This window comes from Oncorhynchus nerka, linkage group LG10, assembly GCF_034236695.1.
Source record: "Oncorhynchus nerka isolate Pitt River linkage group LG10, Oner_Uvic_2.0, whole genome shotgun sequence".
NCBI classification, from domain to species: Eukaryota; Metazoa; Chordata; class Actinopteri; order Salmoniformes; family Salmonidae; genus Oncorhynchus; species Oncorhynchus nerka.
In genome coordinates, this window is record NC_088405.1 from 55,057,546 (window position 1) to 55,073,245 (window position 15,700).

The 15,700-nt window shown below is 42.4% G+C and overlaps 2 protein-coding genes across 2 annotated transcripts; one reads left to right on the forward strand and one right to left on the reverse strand.

Annotated features, from left to right (window-relative positions):
* Positions 1 to 8,680: 8,680 nt before the first annotated feature.
* On the forward strand, positions 8,681 to 15,230 carry LOC115135643 (guanine nucleotide-binding protein G(I)/G(S)/G(O) subunit gamma-3-like). The gene is made up of 3 exons (XM_029670543.2): positions 8,681 to 8,895; positions 11,289 to 11,388; positions 11,514 to 15,230. Exons 2-3 carry the CDS (start codon positions 11,290 to 11,292, stop codon positions 11,640 to 11,642), a joined length of 228 nt encoding a protein of 75 aa, XP_029526403.1. The 5' UTR covers positions 8,681 to 8,895; position 11,289; the 3' UTR covers positions 11,643 to 15,230.
* On the reverse strand, positions 12,749 to 15,254 carry LOC115135642 (barrier-to-autointegration factor). The gene is made up of 3 exons (XM_029670542.2): positions 15,144 to 15,254; positions 14,226 to 14,383; positions 12,749 to 13,880 (listed from the first exon to the last, which is right to left on the reverse strand). The coding sequence occupies exons 2-3, from the start codon at positions 14,349 to 14,351 to the stop codon at positions 13,734 to 13,736; spliced, it is 273 nt and encodes a 90-aa protein (XP_029526402.1). The 5' UTR covers positions 14,352 to 14,383; positions 15,144 to 15,254; the 3' UTR covers positions 12,749 to 13,733.
* Between the last annotated feature and the right edge of the window lie 446 nt (positions 15,255 to 15,700).

Here is a 15,700-nt window from a genome sequence, read left to right on the forward strand (position 1 = left end):
AGAAACCGTGGATTGATGGCAGCATTCGCGTGAAACTGAAAGCGCGAACCACTGCTTTTAATCAGGGCAAGGTGTCTGGCAACATGACCGAATACAAACAGTGCAGCTATTCCCTCCGCAAGGCTATTAAACAAGCTAAGCGTCAGTACAGAGACAAAGTGGAATCTCAATTCAACGGCTCAGACACAAGAGGCATGTGGCAGGGTCTACAGTCAATCACGGACTACAAGAAGAAACCCAGCCCAGTCACGGACCAGGATGTCTTGCTCCCAGGCAGACTAAATAACTTTTTGCCCGCTTTGAGGACAATACAGTGCCACTGACACGGCCTGCAACGAAAACATGCGGTCTCTCCTTCACTGCAGCCGAGGTGAGTAAGACATTTAAACGTGTTAACCCTCGCAAGGCTGCAGGCCCAGACGGCATCCCCAGCCGCGCCCTCAGAGCATGCGCAGACCAGCTGGCCGGTGTGTTTACGGACATATTCAATCAATCCCTATACCAGTCTGCTGTTCCCACATGCTTCAAGAGGGCCACCATTGTTCCTGTTCCCGAGAAAGCTAAGGTAACTGAGCTAAACGACTACCGCCCCGTAGCACTCACTTCCGTCATCATGAAGTGCTTTGAGAGACTAGTCAAGGACCATATCACCTACACCCTACCTGACACCCTAGACCCACTCCAATTTGCTTACCGCCCAAATAGGTCCACAGACGATGCAATCTCAACCACACTGCACACTGCCCTAACCCACCTGGACAAGAGGAATACCTATGTGAGAATGCTGTTCATCGACTACAGCTCGGCATTCAACAACATAGTACCCTCCAAGCTCGTCATCAAGCTCGAGACCCTGGGTCTCGACCCCGCCCTGTGCAACTGGGTACTGGACTTCCTGACGGGCCGCCCCCAGGTGGTGAGGGTAGGCAACAACATCTCCTCCCCGCTGATCCTCAACACGGGGGCCCCACAAGGGTGCGTTCTGAGCCCTCTCCTGTACTCCCTGTTCACCCACGACTGCGTGGCCACGCACGCCTCCAACTCTGACTCCTTGCTGTCCTCAGTCCACCTGGCCGTGCTGCTGCTCCAGTTAAAACGGTTCTGCCTGTGATTATTATTATTTGACCATGCTGGTCATTTATGAACATTTGAACATCTTGGCCATTGTTACGAATCCCTTTTGGCCTGACAGTCTAGGGGAAATGGTAACGAGACCCGTAACATAACTCATGCAATTTATAATGGTGACAAAGTAAAAGTGTGAACGAAATAACCACGACAACTGAAATCTACCGTAAAACTCAGGGTTTATTAATAAACACACGGTAATGGGGGGAGCAGGAAAAGGGGCTGAGCTGGACCCAAGGAAAGAAACAATAAGTATTCCAAAAACACCCCTAAGCTAGACTAGCCCATTTCAACAACAGCTAACTAACTAACCAAAAATACAGTGGGTGGTCCGCCCAGTTCTAACTAGTGTATTTAACTAAGTTTACCTACGGGTAGTGTATGCCCATGGGCGACTTGTCTTGGATCCCCCTTTTCCCACCAGCAAACAAACACCATAACCAAAAACAATACTCACAGGTGAGGACAAAGTGAAATGGAGGTGCTCAAACAAAAGAGAGGTCAATACATAAAGAGAGAGTGAAACAGAGAGACCTACAGACATGGCATTTACAGAGAGATTGAGCTCTAGAGCAAACAACTGACAGGGTTTTTAAACAAAGGGAAAGGAACGGTGATTGGGTAGGAAACAGGAGGAGGTGTGTCTTCTGATTGATGATTGGTGACTGATTGGGGAGTGATGATTTTCACCTGTGAGGGTAGAAGGAGAGAAAAGAAACACACACACAGGATACTTGTATCCGTAACAGCCATGTTCTGTTATAATCTCCACCCGGCACAGCCAGAAGAGGACTGGCCACCCCACATAGCCTGGTTCCTCTCTAGATTTCTTCCTAGGTTTTGGCCTTTCTAGGGAATTTTTCCTAGCCACCGTGCTTCTACACCTGCATTGCTTGCTGTTTGGGGTTTTAGGCTGGGTTTCTATACAGCACTTTGAGATATCAGCTGATGTACGAAGAGCTGATTTGATTTGATTTGGAGTAGTGGCCTGAGGGAATTCCCTTTCCCATACAACACTCCTTCCGTGGCCTCCAACTGCTCTTAAACGCTAGTAAAACCAAATGCATGCTTTTCAACCGATCGCTGCCTGCACCCGCATGCCCGACTAGCATCACCACACTGGATGGTTCCGACCTTAAATATGTGGACACCTATAAGTACCTAGGTGTCTGGCTAGACTGCAAACTCTCCTTCCAGACCCATATCAAACATCTCCAATCGAAAATCAAATCAAGAGTCGGCTTTCTATTCCGCAACAAAGCCTCCTTCACTCACGCTGCCAAGCTTACCCTAGTAAAACTGACTATCCTACCGATCCTCGACTTCGGCGATGTCATCTACAAAATTGCTTCCAACACTCTTCTCAGCAAACTGGATGCAGTTTATCACAGTGCCATCCGTTTTGTCACTAAAGCACCTTATACTACCCACCACTGCGACTTGTATGCTCTAGTCGGCTGGCCCTCGCTACATATTCGTCGCCAGACGCACTGGCTCCAAGTCATCTACAAGGCCATGCTAGGCAAAGCTCCGCCTTATCTCAGCTCACTGGTCACGATGGCAACACCCATCCGTAGCACGCGCTCCAGCAGGTGTATCTCATTGATCATCCCTAAAGCCAACACCTCATTCGGCCGCCTTTCGTTCCAGTACTCTGCTGCCTGTGACTGGAACGAATTGCAAAAATCGCTGAAGTTGGAGAATTTTATCTCCCTCACCAACTTTAAACATCAGCTATCTGAGCAGCTAACCGATCGCTGCAGCTGTACATAATCTATTGGTAAATAGCCCACCCATTTTCACCTACCTCATCCCCACAGTTTTTATTTATTTACTTTTCTGCTCTTTTGCACACCAATATCTCTACCTGTACATGATCATCTGATCACTTATCACTCCAGTGTTAATCTGCAATATTGTAATTATTTGCCTACCTCATGCCTTTTGCACACATTGTATATAGACTCCCCCTTTTTTTCTCTACTGTGTTATTGACTTGTTAATTGTTCACTCCATGTGTAAATCTGTGTTGTCTGTTCACACTGCTATGCTTTATCTTGGCCAGGTCGCAGTTGCAAATGAGAACCTGTTCTCAACTAGCCTACCTGGTTAAATAAAGGTGAAATAAAAATAAATAAAAAATACACTAAATGTATTGGGTACAGGGTTCAGAAATGTAATATTTTAAACTGTATATAACTGTCTTAATGTTGCTGGACAGCAGCTAATGGGGATCCTGAAATGGGGATTCTTACAAATACAGAATACAAATATATTTGTTACATCCCTTAATATAACATTAATTTCTAGCTAATTTACTTTTTCTTTGTCTACTGCAAGTTTAAAACCTGATAATGTGCTGGCCTGTCTTTCATAATATTTCTGTAGCAAGCTGTAAAATAGAAGAGAATAGCATTGAGACTTTAATGCAGATGGATACGGAATACAAAAGCACCATTCAAATCTACATTAGTCGGAAGATATAAATCATTCTGCAGTAGGAATTTCTAGGAAAATAATTTCTAGTGCATCATACAATGAGTTTTAAGACTTTTTCCTACACGGCCAATGGACATGTGAGAGAGCAATTAGACATACACACACATAAGACAGATATGAAACTGTAAAAGATAATGGACTAGGGACTCATTCTATGACAAAACATTAAGTATAGCCTCATAGCTAGCTACACTACATGACCAACAGTATGTGGACACCTGCTCGTCGAAAATCTCATTCCAAAACCATGGCCATTAATATGGAGTTGCTGTTACAACAGCCTCCACTATTATGGGAAGGCTTTCCACTATATGTTGGAACATTGCTGTGGGGACATGCTTCCATTCAGCCACAAAAGCATTTGTGAAGTCAGGCACTGATGTTGGGCAATTAGGCCTGGCTCACAGTTGGCGTTACAATTCATCCCAAATGTGTTCGATGGGGTTGAGGTCAAGGCTCTGTGCAGGCCAGTCAAGTTCTTCCACACCAATCTCAACAAACCATTTTTATATGGACCTTGCTTTGTGCACGGGGGCATTGTCATGCTGAAAAAGGGCCTTCCCCAAACTGTTGCCATAAAGTTGGAAGCACAGAATCGTCTTAGAATGTCATTGTATGCTGTAGCGTTAAGATTTCCCTTCGCTAGAACTAAGGGCCCTAGCCCGAACCATGAAAAACAGCCCAAGACCATTCTTCCTCCTCCACCAAACTTTACAATTGGCACTATACATTGGGGCAGGTAGCGTCCTCCTGGCATCTGCCAAACCAAGATTAGTCCGTCAGACTGGCAGATGGTGAAGCGTGTTTCCACTGCATCCAGAGTCCAATGGCGGCAAGCTTTACACCACTCTAGCCAACGCTTGGCATTGCGCATGGTGATCCTACGCTTGTGTGCGGCTGCTCGGCCATGGAAACCCATTTCATGAAGCTCCTGGCGAACAGTTATTGTGCTGACGCTGCTTCCAGAGGTAGTTTGGAACCAGGTAGTGAGAGTTGCTACCAAGATAATTTTTGTGCGGTACGTGCTTCAGCACTCAGTGTTCACGTTCTGTGAGCTTGTGTGGCCTACCACTTCGCAGCTGAGCCGTTTTTGCTCCTAGACGTTTCCACTTCACAATAACATCACTTACAGTTGACCAGGGCAGCACTAGCAGGGAAGACATTTGATGAACTGACTTGTTGGAAAGGTGGAATCCGATGACGGTACTTGCCAGTGTTTGTCTATGGAGATTGCATGGCGGTGTGCTCGATTTTTTACACCAAATCCACTAATTTGAAGGGCTGTCCACTTACTTTTGTATGTACAGTGCATTCAGAAAGTATTGAGACCCCTTGACTTTTTCCACATTTTGTTGCGTTACAGCCTAATTCTAAAATGGTTGAAATTGTATTTTTTTCCCTCATCAATCTTTTTTTTTTAAAGAAAGAATTTAATTGAACCTTTATTTAACTAGGCAAGTCAGTTGAGAACAAATTCTTATTTACAATGACGGCCTACTCCGGCCAAACCTGGACGACGCCGGGCCAATTGTGTGCCGCCCTATGGGACTCCCAATCACGGCCGGATGTGATTCAGCCTGGATTCGAACCAGGGACTGTAGTGACTCGGGAGCCCTAATCTACACACATACCCATAATGACCAAGAAAAAAATAGTTTTAGAAATGTTAAAAATGTATTTTAAAAAACAAAACAGAAATGCCTTATTTACAAAAGTATTCAGATCCTTGCAATGAGACTCCTAATTGAGGTCAGGTGCATTTTTTTTTACCATCCTCAAGACAATTCTACAACTTGATTGGATTCCATATGTGGTAAATTCAATTCATTGGACATGATTTGGAAAGGCACACACCTGTCCTTATAAGGTCCCACAGTTGACAGTGCATGTCAGAGCAAAAACCAAGCCATGAGATCGAAGGAATTGTCCGTAGACCTCAGAGACAGGATTGTGTCGAGGTACAGACCTGGGGAAGAGTACAAAAAACAGTATGCGGCATAGAAGGTCCCCAAGAAAGCAGTGGACTCTTCCTAGAGCTGGCCGCCCGGCCAAACTGAGTAATCAGGGCAGAATGGCCTTGGTCGGGGAGGTGACCAAGAACCCGATGGTCACTCTGACAGAGCTCCAGAATTCCTCTGTGGAGATGGGAGAACCTTCTAGAAGAACAATCACCTCTGCAGTGCTTCACCAATCAAGTCTTTATGGTAGAGTGGCCAGACGGAAGCTACTCCTCAGTAAAAGGCATATGACAGCCTGCTATGAGTTTGCCAAAAGGCACCTAAAGAACTCTCAGATAATGATAAACAAGATTATCTGGTCTGATGAAACTAAGATTGAACTCTTTGGCCTGAATCCCAATTACCACTTCTGGAGGAAACCTGGCACCATCTCTAAGGTGAAGCATGGTGGTGGCAGCATCATAATGTGGGGATGTTTTTCCGTGGCAGGGACTGGGAGATTAGTCAGGATCGAATGAAAGATGACCGGTGCAAAGAGAGATTCTTAATGAAAACCTGCTCCAGAGCACTCAGGACCTCAGACTGGGGTGAAGGTTCACCTTCCAACAGGAAAACGACCCTAAGCACCCAGCCAAGACAACACAGGAGTAGCTTCAGGGCAAGTTTCTGAATGTCCTTGAGTGGCACAGCCAGAGCCCGGACTTGAACCGGATCGAATATCTCTGGAGAGACCTGAAAATAGCTATGCAGCGACACTCCCCATCAAACCTGACAGAGCTTGAGAGGATCTGCAGAGAAGAATGAGAGAAACTCTCCAAATACAGGTGTGCCAAGCTTGTAGCTTCATAACCAATAAGACTTGATGCTGTAATCGTTGCCAAAGGTGTTTCAACAAAGTACTCAGTAAAGGGTCTGAATTCTTATGTAAATGTAGAATATCCATTTTTATTTTCAGTACATTTGCAAAAATGTCTAAAAACCTGTTTTCACTTTATCATTATGGGGTAATGTATGTAGATTGATGAGGGGAAAAAAACATTTAATCAATTTTAGAATAAGGCTGTATCATAACAAAATGTGGAAAAAGTCAAGGAGTCTGAATACTTTCCCGAATGCAATGTATAGTGTAACTATGCTGCTGCTAACCAGAGCCCCTATAATAGAAGACTCATCTGCTGCTGGCTAGCTAGCTTCAACATTTTCGTAAAGATAACAACATTTCAAAATTATCATGAATGTGTTGATAAAGGGATATGTAGATAGGGCGAGTCGGTCAAGGATCGATTCGGACAAGGTGGTCAATTATATGACAAGCGACAGTTTATTCAGAGTAAAGATATCTGGTACAACGTATACGGGCTCATTCATTTGGCCTCACTAAAGAACCATCAGAAAGAGCCCCGATAACAGATTGCAAGCATGTTATGTACAGTAAAGAAAGTGGGTTGAGTCTGGAAGTCTCTGTCTTTTGGTTGGCCACAGTTGAGGTGTTGTCTTCTTGGATTGGTCCTGTTGAGCCGTCCGTCGTTCCTCCGGGTCTCGTCGTGTCGTTCTCAGTCACACAATGTTCGGCTAGGAAGGAGATTGTGTGTGTGTGCTTGTGTCTGCAAGTCAAGGCTGTCTCTTCCTCCCAATGTGTGGGTGTATGTCTTATCTGTGTGTCCTCGGCAGTTAGTGTGTGTAATGTGTGTGTGCTGTGTGTGTGGGTGTGGGAGCTATCCTGTATGGGACCTAACATGTTTTACTGTGAAAATACGTTGTCTCAGTTATAGCAATGTGATAGCAGTAAGCTGGTCATTTGCATAAGAAATAGCACTTCCTTACAAATGACAGTGGTAGCTACCCATATATGTAATTTATTTTATATGATCTAGGATTCAGTTGACATATTAAAACCTTTATAGCAATACACATATAAAGGTAGCATGCTAACGTTGTAGCCAGCTACATGGGACAAAAATGGCTAACTCGCGCAAAGCAAGTGCAAGGGATTGGCAAGAATGCATCGAAATGTGCAACATCCTTATAGTCACCTTTTCGTCTATAGTACCTAAAGCACTATAGATTAATAATGTACATACACATAATTGTCATTATTCAAAGTTAAACATTGTATAATATTTATGATACACACTTCTATTTATTGTAGCTAGCTAGCTACTTTCTAAGAATGCAAAAATTACAGCCAAACTGCAAATAAGATACGGACGAGAGGACAAACTTCAAGAGCAAACCGACTCGTTCATGTGCAAAGGGTGCACAGAGGTTGAAGTTGATATCATTTCACACCATCAGCATGTAACCCATGAAAATTGTCATGTATGCGAATGGATGTAGACATTTCAAATTAGAAAGATAAAATAGATTCGTTTAGGGAAGATAATCCATGAGGTCGACGGCGGCACCGTAGCCTAGTGGTTAGGGCGTTGGACTAGGAACCGGAATGTTGCAAGTTCAAACCCCCGAGCTGACAAGGTACAAATCTATCGTTCTGACAGACTTGCCTAGTTAAATAAAGGTAAAATAAAAATAACGTGGTCAAAACCATAGCCTATGCCTAACAGCTCATAGAAATTCTTATAAAAAATCATTCAACTGAATTCAACATTCTAAGAAATATTATCCATGCCATTGTCCTTGTTCACATCTTCTATTCTCTCCAATTTAATAGATTGAGATAGAGACTGTAACATAAGAGGCGTGATGGGAAAGGGAGGAAGGGTGGAGAAAAGAAGGGGCAAGTGATGGGCAGCGTTGGTAGGGGGGACTACAAATATCTCTTGCCAAGGTGGGAGAGACCATTGAGGGCAGTATGATGATAGAAGGTAAAAGTCAAAGAGCCCAGAGACTGCAGCAGTTCCCATGGCAACAGAAGAGAGAGGTAGAGAGCTACTAATAAATAATATAAATGATTGTGAATATTGTATTTGGCCTGGACACAACATCATGTTCATATTTTGTTATGTCAATTATTTCATCTGTGAGACTCCTATCCACCTCATTCCCCTTTCTTTTCATGTAGAGATGGTATGATCCAGCTCGCAGAAGAAAATCGATTCCAATGGAGCCCTCCTCCCTTTGCCCGGAAGGTTCCACTCACTGCAGAGGGGGTTCTTATGCATGTACTAGGAGTCTGATGTTCATTATAACAGAATTTCAGGGCACAGGACTGTTTACCAGAACGGTGTAGCATACATGAGGGGTGGGGTTCAGTTACACTAAAATCCCTAATACGGGCAGATAGAGGGAGAGAGAGAGGGAGGGAGAGAGAGAAGTGGAGGGAGAGCACCAGAAGAGGAATACAACAAGGGTAAGGGAGAGGATGACAAGAGGTGATGAAGGGAAGGAATATCAGAGGAGCGGGAGAGGCCCAGAATGGACTGGTGTTTTTGCCTCTCTCTTTCTCCAGTTAGCGATTTCTCTTCACACTTCTTGTCCATTCATTATTTGTTTCCTGTTGAACTTTCTCTGTGTACTGTCACTTCAACTTGATGTGTATTAACCAGGCAGTGGTGTACTGTCACTTCAACTTGATTTGTATTAACCAGGCAGTGGTGTGCTTATAGCCTTCGCATATTTGATGTGGATGTGATTTGATGATATTCATATACATCTAGATCTTTGTGTTGAGGCATTTGTGCATTTGGCCCAGTTTTTTTGGCTGCCTGAGCCATTCAATTGGTGTGTTCCCGTCAAGTGAGGTCCCATAAATAACTGTCCAAATCAAATATATCTACAAAATCCCATCATCCTGACCTAAAACTATTTGTTTTCAACAAGAATAAGGGGCTGTTTCTATACTTTCTATAAGCTCTAGAGATTGTCCTGCCATTGGGATCATAGTGCTGTCTGCTTGAACACATAATGACAGACAAACCCATGATAAAATAAATAGAATATAACCTAGTTTACATTATTCATAGATTACAGCTAGAGTGGTAATGGTAGAGAAAATCATACATGGTCTCTGAACATACGTGTATTGTACTCTTGGTGGTCCACATATTCTATAAAAAGCACTTATCTTTCAGCCAGTACATATACACATATTAAAGATGCCCTCCGGGATCCAAATTCATAACATATATTTAACTAATTGGATTCGTAACATATCCCACCAAATTTTAAATTCGTATGATATCATACAAATGGCAAAATTCGTAACATATCATACGAAATGGATGACATAGTACACAATTGGATGACGTAGTACTCGAAAAACGGAGACACCGTTTGGCTCGTGACCACCACCTTCAAAACTACTGGCTGAAATTTTACAAAAATTTGAGATTGCATCTTTAACCGATTTAAGATGACTATCTGTATAGCAAATAAATTGTACACTGACAATTAAACCAATCATCCATGTACACATTATGAATTGTCCTACAGCTTGTGAAGATGCATGCAACAATTTAAACGATTTTACTGAGTTCAAATCAAATGAAATTGTATTTGTCACGTGCCGAATACAACAGTATTTCCGTGAAATGCTTAATTACAAGCCCTTAACCAACAATGCAGTTCAAGAAATAGAGTTACGAAAATATTTTCTAAATAAAATAAAAATTAACACAATAAAATAACAATAACGAGGCTATATACAGGGAATACAAGTTAGTTGTGATAATTTGTACATGTAGGTAGGGGTAACGTGACTATGCATAGATAATAAACAGCGAGTAGCAGCAGTGTAAAAACAAAGGGGGGGGGGGGTCAATGTAAATAGTCTGGGTGACCATTTGATTAACTGTTCAGCAGTCTTATGGCTTGGGGGGTAGAAGCTGTTAAGGAGCCTTTTGGACCTAGACTTGGCACTCTGGTACCGCTGGCCGTGCGGTAGCAGAGAGAACAGCCTGTGACTTGGGTGACTGGAGTCTTTGCAATTTTTTGGGCCTTCCTCTGACACCGCCTAGTATAAAGGTCCTTGATGTTACAGTTCATATAAGGAAATCAGTCAATTTAAATAAATTCATTAAGCCCTAATCTATGGATTTCACATGACTGGGCAGGGGCGCAGACATGGGTGGGCCTGGGAAGGCATAGGCCCATCCAATTGATAGCCAGGCCTAGCCAATCAGAATGAGTTTTTCCACAAAAAAGGGCTTTATTACAGACAGAAATACTCCTCAGTTTCATCAGCTATCCGGGTAGCTGGTCTCAGACGATCCCGCAAGTGAAGAGGCCGGATTTGGAGGTCCTGGGTTGGCGTGGTTACATGTGGTCTGCGGTTGTGAGGCCGGTTGGACGTACTGCCAAATTCTCTAAAATGACGTTGGAGGCGGCTTATGGTAGATACATTAACATTTAATTCTCTGGCAACAAGTATGGTGGACATTCCTGCAGTCCACCAGCCTTAGACAGCTGCGCCACTAGGGAGTCCTGAGTGGCAAGGAAGTAGTAAATTACACCATTGGTCCCTGGAGATGGAAGGAGAGCAGAGGAAGATTGAAGTAAATGAGCTAAAAAAGTGTCAAATTTAGGAGGGAGTGGAATTGGATGCAGTCAGTGATTCATATATTTTCACTGATAAGTATCCATAGAAATGTAAGCTACCTAGAATGAATGCAGTGCAATGTTTTAATGTGATGCACCATGATGTACATCTGCCTTTCCAGCCGTCAGTGGTCTTTTTTCTGAAACAAATAATTGAATGTGTTTGTGTCAATCATGTGCCATATTTATTCTTGGCTCTCTTGACAGGATGAAAGGAGACACCCCAGTGAACAGCACCATGAGTGTCGGCCAAGCCAGGAAGCTGGTGGAGCAATTGAAGATTGAAGCCAGTTTTTGCAGGATCAAGGTAAGCCTCGGAGGAGGCATCATGCCCATTGAAACTGAGGGGGCACATTGCGCGTGCCTTAATGCCTTTGGTGTATGCCCACACCTTCATTTCCAGTCTTAATTACCACTACTTGCCACACTCAGGTATCAAAGGCGGCTGCAGACCTGATGGCATACTGTGATAACCACGCGATTGAGGACCCCCTCATCACCCCTGTGCCCACCTCAGAGAACCCATTCAGGGAGAAGAAGCTCTTCTGTGCACTCCTTTGAGACAAGCCACAGGATGTTGTGAAATACAATGTCCAGACAGAAATGCAAACGATACGTAACCATTAACATATAAGGAGTCATGATAGCCTTTCAAAACAAATACACATCTAAAACACACCAAGAAAGCTAACAATCTTGAACCTGAAGAAAAACATACAAGTGGATATACTGTAAATACATTATGCAACATGAAATAGCTCATTTCTCAAATCAACTCAATAGGCAAGATGGATGATGGAGGGGTGACAACACGCATTGAAATTATTTGTAACTTTTAATACACACTTCATGGTAAATATCCATTGCCTGCCCTAATCAGCCTTTGTTAAATAGTTTGTGTGCGACAGACAGTCCTGGATGTCACTTTTTTAATCTTTGTTGCAGAAATGTAGGTGCCACTGGATCAGTAATTGAATCTTCATTTAACTAGGCAAGTCAGTTAAGAACAAATTCTTATTTACAATGACGGCCTAGGAACAGTGGGTTAACTGCCTTGTTCAGGGGCAGAACGACGGATTTTTACCTTGGGGATTTGATCTAGCAACCGAAAGGCTAGGCTACCTGCCGCCCAGTAAGAGGGTATTAAGAGGACAAGGCAATACACACTGACCCAAATAATTCCACTGGTGTGTACAAGTGGTAAGCTGCCTTAACACAGGATCAGTGATCTAAAAAGAGAGGTTCCCAATAAATGATCAATGATGTTAATTTATTTAAACTAGGCAAGTCAGTTAAGAACAAATTCTTATTTACAATGGCGGCCTACAACAGCCAAACCCGGACGACGCTGGGCGAATTGTGTGCTGCCCTATGGGACTCCCAATCACAGCCAGTTGTGATACAGCCTGGATAAATGATAAAAGCGGTTTAATTTGTCAAGTGGGAGCCTAATAATAAATAAGTTATGCCTTTATGACAATAGCATTAAGTAAGAGGTACATTTCAAGACCAGTCTTTAAGGATGCTTAGGAATATTATCACTCTTAAGATCTTACAATGTTACAATGTAGACCTTCACTGTTTATATTTCTTAAAAATAAAGAGCTCTGAATAAAAGGAGACGTCGGTAATCAAAGATTAAAATAAACACAGTCACCAAAAACAAGTTTGCATTTAATTTGTGATTTTATTTCCCCCCCCCAAAAATGGCAAAAACAAAACAAACCCAGAATTGTCCAGATCTTGCAGTTGGTTTTGTTCATTTCAAAAGAAAAATATAAAAACTAATATGCTTTCACAGTCAAAACACAAAAACATGAACCAGTATTTCAGAAAAACCATCATTCAGCAATTAAAACGTTAGCAAGCAACACGCGCATGCCTAGAAATTACTTCCTGGAACAACAGTGCCATTTTTTGTGGGTTTACTTTAGGTTTTCATTTTGTGTGTGAAAATTGGGTGATTTGTGGTAGGTAACTTAAGTAGATCGTGGATTTTTAAAAAATGTGCATTACAACATTGAGGCATCTCTTCAACTTTGACAAAAACAAACACAAGATAACATGGAGCAATTACACCTTAGTGTTTCCTGTGAACTCTTTTGTAAAAATGAACAGTAACATCTTGACATTTTAACTACAGATGTTAAAGCTATCTGGTATCTAAAATGGTTTAAAATCCTATTATAAGTTAATTTAAATAAATGCATGGGCAAACAGTCAGTTTGAGATGAGTACAAACATTAGTTATAACTTTTGTGAAGGGACCGTGTTGGTAAAAGTTTTCCTTTGACAGAGAACAAATTGAAATAACACATTGCAGGAAAACCAAAATGAGCTCATTCCTAACGTTTCTGTGCAGCCAAAGATTTGAAACATAGAAAAGGTCAGCATTACAGAGCTACACAGTTGGGTGTAACAACCCCATGGGTGACTGCGGCAAAGTATGTCTTACTGATTTGAAAAGCATTCTTAAGTCTATAAGACTATAGTTCAAAAATAACTGGGTCTTACGACGTCCGACTTTGCTTAACTTCCTCATGTGCAGTGAGAGTCCATATGAGGTGTAAGTTGATGTGAGACCACAGTAGAGGTAAATGGATGTTTGGGATTTAGAAATTGGAAAAACTGAAACTGGATAAAATAGCTTCTCTACAGGAAAGAATCGCACCACTCACGCAGGCAGCCGTAGCAATCGCCCTGCTGTTTGACATTGGCCCCGCATGTATCTTTCAGCCAGTCCCGGAATAGCTCCTCATCCTTCTTCAGCACTAGGAACTGACCCAGGACCACATAAGCCTATGAGAGTACACAAGTGAGAATTGAGGGGGGGAAAAAAGAGAACATGAACACACTAACCACTAGGTAAAATTAATATACAAAACAAAGTTCCATTATCTCTTATGTCCATCGGCACAGCCAGAAGAGGACTGGCCACCCCTCAGAGCCTGGTTCCTCTAGGTTCCTTTCTTTTTAGAGAGTTTAACCCTAGTCACCATGCCTATCTGCATTGTTTGCGCTTTGGGTTTTAAGCTGGGTTTCTGTATAAGCACTTTGTGACATCTGCTGATGTCACAAAGTGGGCTTTAGAAATATATTCAATCGATTGATTAAAGTTCCAAAGTTAAGTAAACGCCGCATCACCTTGTCGAAGCCCTTCTCCTCCAGTCTCTTGCCAAGCACCTCTCCAATGCCAGCAAGTGCATTGACTAACTTCTCCCCCATGGGTTCTGCCACAAACTCTTTGTGTTTCTGGGATGTTGACGACATGGCTGCTTTCTGTCAGTGATCACCTAGAGTACCTTCACACAAGGAACAGAATAGAAAATGAAGTAATTCACTACAATTGGAGGTTATTGCACCTTTTATCTACTGCTTTTGGTTTTAAACAGTTGAGGCACACTTGATCTACACCAATATATGGTGTTACTAGGTGTTTCTAACTAACGTATATTAAACAGGACATACCGGGTGAACATGACAAACAGCAGTGCCACAATTTGCATAAAACATATTGGGAGTGCCCTAGCATGACCTCAGTGTCTTACAAGTTCCAAACTGAAACCAAAACCTTTCCATGTTCTTTGTGGGAAACAAATACTCCTTGTATGCTAACTTGACCAGGACCACAGTGTAATCCACACAAAGCTACATTGTGAGTTTGCTAATATACATAGCCACAGTAGGAGCACTATTTTTGGAGCTCTAAAACTCCGCGACCAACAGCTTCACTTGAGCTAGCTAGTTAGCCATTTAGCAAGCAAAAGTGTAACCAGCTAGCTTCTAACGATAAAAAGCTTGCTACGTCAGAAATAACTAGCTTCTAGCTACGTAGAAACGTGTTTGGATCAGACAATTGAACTGAAACTCACATGACTATTCAATGTTTGCTAATGGTGATTGTGTGCTAGCTAACTAGCCTGAGCTGACGGATCTAACGTGTGCGGTCTGCTTCTATGGATATATTATAGCTAGTCTCCCGTGACACCAATCAGATTTAAAGCAAGCGTAGAAGTTTAGAATATTACAACTATTCGAGTCGCGTAGTGGTGTATAAGCTACCTTGTTTCTTGTCGTACGCGGTTTCGTGACCTTTTCCAACCACGAAGAGTAGACGGTAGTTACCGCACCGGTTGTGTATGTGATAAATGGTTTTCATAAATTCCGATAACACTTCCTTATCCCGCCGTTATGTTATTTCCGCTTCCGTTATTTCATTTTGCAACTCAGGTTTGAATCAAAAACTCTGGTTCGTAAATATGGATTTGACACTTTCCCACGTGTAATTTAGGCCTACTTCTAATAATCATCTTCCAAATTCATCTCAAGAGCATTTCAATGTTTAATATTCAGCTTTCAAAAGATACACATATTGTTGATATCTTCTCTATATTTGATTGGTTGTCAAATTCTCTGATCTCCACAAGTGCATAGACTACAGTGTAGGGTCTAAGCAAGGGGCCCATTTGGGAATGTGTGTGTATGTCTGTGTAACTTACATAAAGATTTTGGTTAATGGCATCTGTCAATAATGAATCAATGCTTTGTTATTTCTACCAAAATATTTTAAATAATTTATTCAGTGCATGTGTTGTGTGCTGTACAAGTGTGTTAAGTGG